Source organism: Stegodyphus dumicola, chromosome X2 (genome assembly GCF_044657685.1).
Source record: "Stegodyphus dumicola isolate Sdum_Otavi_A_Nest chromosome X2, ASM4465768v1".
Lineage (NCBI taxonomy): Eukaryota > Metazoa > Arthropoda > Arachnida > Araneae > Eresidae > Stegodyphus > Stegodyphus dumicola.
This window is the reverse complement of record NC_140781.1, coordinates 114,668,025-114,673,415: the sequence shown is the minus strand read 5'-3', so window position 1 is coordinate 114,673,415 and position 5,391 is coordinate 114,668,025. Positions and strand designations below refer to the sequence as shown.

At 37.9% G+C, this 5,391-nt stretch overlaps 1 protein-coding gene across 1 annotated transcript; it reads left to right on the top strand.

The window, feature by feature from the left end:
- The first annotated feature begins 619 nt into the window (after positions 1-619).
- On the top strand, positions 620-1,150 carry LOC146992890 (DNA oxidative demethylase ALKBH2-like). Its single transcript, XM_085808821.1, has one exon. It carries the CDS (start codon positions 620-622, stop codon positions 1,148-1,150), a length of 531 nt encoding a protein of 176 aa, XP_085664947.1.
- The last annotated feature ends 4,241 nt before the right edge of the window (positions 1,151-5,391 follow it).

The window sequence follows — 5,391 nt, the reverse complement described above, 5'->3', positions numbered from 1 at the left end:
TGGCAAAAAGTAGTAATTTTTTATACAAATTCGAATGTAAACAAATAAAAAGTTTAAAAAAAATGAAAAAGACAACTTAAGTAGGGGAGAAAGGCCTGTTTCAAGCTATGTGGCGCTGTGGCGCTGGTGCTGCGTGGCGCTCACAGGAGGGAGGAAATTTACAGAAGAGTACGTCATCAACTACGTCACCAACTACGGACGCGTCGCATCTTGTTCGTGAAGTCATCAAGCATTATCACCTCGAATTATCTTTCTATTGCTACGTCAGCCACATTTTCATCCTGTTTGTGTTGTAATCGGGTTTCATATTCGCGCTTATCGACTGAAGTAGAACTCCCCACTGCTCTGATGTCATACTAAATCCGCATCCTGATTGCAAATACATGTTAGAATTTCTAGAACATTCTTTTTTGTTCAGCAACGACCGCTAGAGGGCAGTAGTGTCACCTATAGCGCTTTCTGATTGGTTCTCGTGGATCCTAACTAAGGCCTATATAGAGAGACACTGGACTCTTTCATATCATTTCTGTCTGTGCTGTATGCTTCGCTCCTGCTTTCGCCCTTCCTGTTTGAAACAAGACGATTGTACTTCGAGACAGTCACACTTACCATACTCATTATGATTAAAAAATTTGACGAACAGTTAATACTGCACTATTTTAATGATTTTCACGACAAAGAAAAACCAGATTCCATATTTACGGAATTGTGCGCTTATCCATTCCAGCCTTTAAACCTGAATATTTATGGACGGCAATACGTTCCAGCTCGACTTTGCTGCGCCTTCGGGGATGATGATAGACTCGCTTACAGTTTTTTGGGAACGTCGGTCGCCGCCCAACCCTGGACTCCTACGCTGCAGCAAATTAAAAATGAAGTTGAAACACTCACCCACGAAAAATATAATTACGTTCTGCTCAACAAATACCCTGACGGAAAAGCCAAGATCTCCGCGCACAGAGACGCTGAAAGCGCGCTAGACCCTTCGTGCAGCATTCCTAAACTGAGTTACGGTTCGTCGCGAAAGATGCATTTTATGAGGGAGAATTGTATGACTCACATTCTGAGTTTGGAACACGGATCGCTTCTTGTGATGAAACCCCCTACGAACCAGTCTGGAAATACAGTATCCCAACCCAACCCCAAGTGAAGACTACTCGAATTAGTCTGACGTTCAGAAAAATTTTACTTCCGCAAGGAAAGCGTTCGTGTGTTGAAATGGACTTTAATCATTACGGTGGTATAATTAATTCCGTAACCCCAAAACCGTGTATGAATAAAATGATTTTTCCACGCAAGAAAGCACGTTTAGAAGACGAGATACGTCAGGATGAATGGCTGAGTCGACATGCAAATTCGTGTTTATCATCAAAAATGTTTCGCTTTGCTTCAAATGATGAAACTTTGCTGAAGCTTGATTCTTTGCCAAAGAATATGTTTCATCTCGGAGGGGATATTTTTGTGATCTTATCGTGTTTCATAGGTTTGACTCGTGTTCACGTGCGGAAATATGTGACTGATGAGAATGATCTGTTGCATCCTACCAAAGATAGAGTTTCGCTGCCTCCACTAGTATGGAAAGAATTCTGCAAATACATTTGCTTTCTTTGAAGACTCTGACAGCGTTTCGATTGTAAAGAAAGATGTATGTGTTTCGAAGCAAAATGTCAAAGGTGAAATAATTATATTACTGCAAAGATTATTTCAAAGAAAAGATTTTAGACTGGAATTTGTACCGAAACACGTTCTGTTGAGGAAAAAACATTTACTTAAACTTGACTCAAAATATAGCGAAATATGTGCCGTCCTGAAACTTTACCGAATTTAAGTTATTTACATAAAGTTCCCAACGAGTTTTAGAGAAATTTGCAATAGAAAGCAACTATTTTTACCTAAAAAATGAGTCTTAACAGATTCTTATCGGCTTCAGATTTACTATGAGTGGGAAAAACTGAAGCTCCCTTTATGAGTATACACACAAAAATCATTAATTATTTCATAGTACAATCAGCCCTTCAGATACACTTAATACTGATTCAACCTAATTTTAACATTAACTTTCAGTTAGAATTTTCAAAAATTTCAATAATTATTCTATATATTATTAGTCCCATGCGCTACTGGGAGAAAATGCAATGAAATGTCCAATACCCAATCCTATTCATTAAGAGCAGTTAACTTTTGCATAATTTTTGATGAAATGTAAGATCTTATATTACGTCATTTCAAAACCTGAGTAGGAATTAAAAAAAATAAATAAAAAAATTTCTTGACTCAGAAGAAAATATAAACAAATATAAAAATTTTTAAACCTGATATTTATTTCTTTTCAAAAAGTACTATTCAAAAAAATCTTAAAACAAATCAATTTCTTCACCTACATACAAACTTTGAACATTAGTCAGTACGTTATTTACATTGATAACATCAAAAAAGTCATCAGTAACAATTAGGTTACTAAAATTTATATTGCTTTTATTTTGAAGAATAAAGTCCTTTGCTATGTCAGTCCAATTAATTGTAAACAAAGCTTGGTCGAAATAATTTTCACACTTTTGCCCACGGCTTGTTGATAAGCATTCATGTCCTAGCTGATTGTTGTAGCCTACTTGACAACCAAAACATACAAAAAGTTCTGCAATTTTGTTAGAAATAAATTTTTCAATACACTTACACAAAGAGTCCTGCAATTCATGAAATCCATTTGGACGGTCAGGACCACCAGCATATTCACGTTCAAAATGTATATCAGTAACCAACTGCTTTCTCACGAAATAGTTAAGAGTTTTAGAAATAAGGGGAGTTTCTTTCAGGACGGCACATATTTCGCTATATTTTGAGTCAAGTTTAAGTAAATGTTCTTTCCTCAACAGAACGTGTTCCGATACAAATTCCAGTCTAAAATCTTTTCTTTGAAATAATCTTTGCAGTAATATAATTAATTCACCTTTGACATTTTGTTTCGAAACACATACATCTTTCTTTACAATAGAAACGCTGTCAGAGTCTTCAAAGAAAGCAAATGTATTTGCATGATCGCAGAATTCTTTCCATACTAGTGGAGACAGCGAACCTCCATCTTTGGTAGGACGTAACAGATCATTCTCATCAGTCACATATTTCCGCACGTGAACACGAGTCAAACCTATGAAACACGATACAGTCACAAAAATTTCCCTCCGAGATCAAACATATTCTTTGGCAAAGAATCAGGTTTCAGCAAAGTTTCATCATTTGAAGCAAAGCGAAACATTTTTGATCATAAACATGAATTCGCATGTCGACTCAGCCTGTCGTCCTGACGTATCTCGTCTTCTAAACGTGCTTTCTTGCGTGGAAAAATCTTTTTATTCATACACGGTTTTGGGGTTCCCGAATTAATTATACCACCATAATGATTAAAGTCCATTTCAACACACGAACGCTTCCCTTGCGGAAGTAAAATTTTTCTGAACGTCAGACTAATTCGAGTAGTCTTCACTTCGGGTTGGGTTGGGATACTGTGTTTCCAGACTGTGTTCGTAGTGGGTTTCATCATAGGAAGCGATCCGTGTTCCAGACTCAGAATGTGAGTCATACAATTCTCCCTCATAAAATGCATCTCTCGCGTCGAACCGCAACTCAGTGTAGGAATGCTGCACGAAGGGTCTAGCGCGCTTTCAGCGTCTCTGTGCGCGGAGATCTTGGCTTCTCTGTCAGGGTATTTGTTGAGCAGAACGTAATTATATTTTTCGTGGGTGAGTGCTTCAACTTCATTTTTAATTTGCTGCAGCGTAGGAGTCCAGGGTTGGGCGGCGACCGACGTTCCCGAAAAACTGTAAGTGAGTCTATCATCATCCCCCAAGATGTAGCAAAGTCGAGCTGGAACATATTGTCGTCCATAAATATTCAGGTTTAAATTCTGGAATGGAAAAACGCACAATTCCGTAAATATGGAATCTGGTTTTTCTTTGTCGTGAAAATCATTAAAATAGTGCAGTATTAACTGTTCGTCAAATTTTTCAATCATAGTGAGTATGGTAAGAGTGACTGCCTCGAAGTACAATCGTCTTGGTTCAAACAGGAAGGGCGAAAGCAGGAGCGAAGCATACAGCACAGACAGAAATGATATGAAAGAATCCAGTATCTCTCTATATAAGCCTTAGTTAGGATCCACGAGAACCATTCAGAAAGAGCTCTGGGTGACACTACTGCCCTCTAGCGGTCGTTGCTGAACAAAAAAGAATGTTCTAGAAATTCTAAGATGTATCTGCAATCAGGATGCGGATTTAGTATGACATCAAAGCAGTGGGGAGTTCTACGTCAATCGATAAGCGCGAATATGAAACCGGATTACAACACAAACAGGATGAAAATGTGGCTGACGTAGCAATAGCAAGATAATTCGAGGTGATAATGCGTGATTACGTCACGAACAGGATGCGACGCGTCCGTAGTTGGTGACTTAGTTGATGATGTACTCCTCGGTAAATTTCCTCCCCCCTGTGAGCGCCACGCAGCACCAGCGCCACAGCGCCACATAGCTTGAAACCGGTCTTACTCCCCTACTAACTTATCTTTTTTTGGGGGGTACAAAAAGAAAGTTTTTTTTTTTTTTTTTTTTTTGTTCCCTGAGCTCTCAGAAATTTTTCTAGCCGACAAGATTTGGTTTTTTACTTTCACTTTCAACTCTTCTCTTATCTATAAAAGCATTCCGCGTTTCCATTCAGATCCGTGCAGGCTGTTGAAGATGCAATATGTCTTTCTCTCTGTACCCAATCTGGACCGATGATGTTCTTAAGAGGAATTCTTTGAGAATGTCTTACAACTTCTAAACTTTAGACGAGCTGGATATTTCTTTTTGTATTTCCAAGCAATTTGTTAAAGAAGGATATTTCAATGGAGTAGTTTATGGATTTTTAACATGTCGCCTGCATAGCTATTGAAGATTTCAAAAAATATCATTTGTGTCAATACTGGAATATTTCTAGACTCCCAGAGATTGTTCTAACATGACATCGTTCTAGGATTAGAATGTTTTTCGAGATCTATATAAACATTCCTGCTTTTACTTCAGCGTGCTCCAGTCTGGACAAAAGAGAACAGAAATGTCTTCATTAAAGATATGTAATCTTCTTTACATGTCAGTGGTTTCCTTTTCAAATTTTTGCACAAAGTATTCTCTTTTGAACACCGTGGATGTTCTGAGTACAGCACTGTAAGATCTGTGTTTGTAATGGACCTATAAAATTTCAGTGATTCTTTTCTAGTGTTATTCCAATGCCAGGAATATTGTTCATATGTTCCACTAAACGTTTTGAGATGATTGAACGGGATAGAAAAATATACTGAGATGCCCTAAAAGGTCTTAAACATGAGAGTCATGTCGATTCGTAGAAAATTCGTGATTCG

Coding starts and splice junctions, on each gene's coding strand:
- LOC146992890 (XM_085808821.1), top strand. CDS start 620: ATGATTAAAAAATTTGACGAACAGTTAATACTGCACTATTTTAATGAT.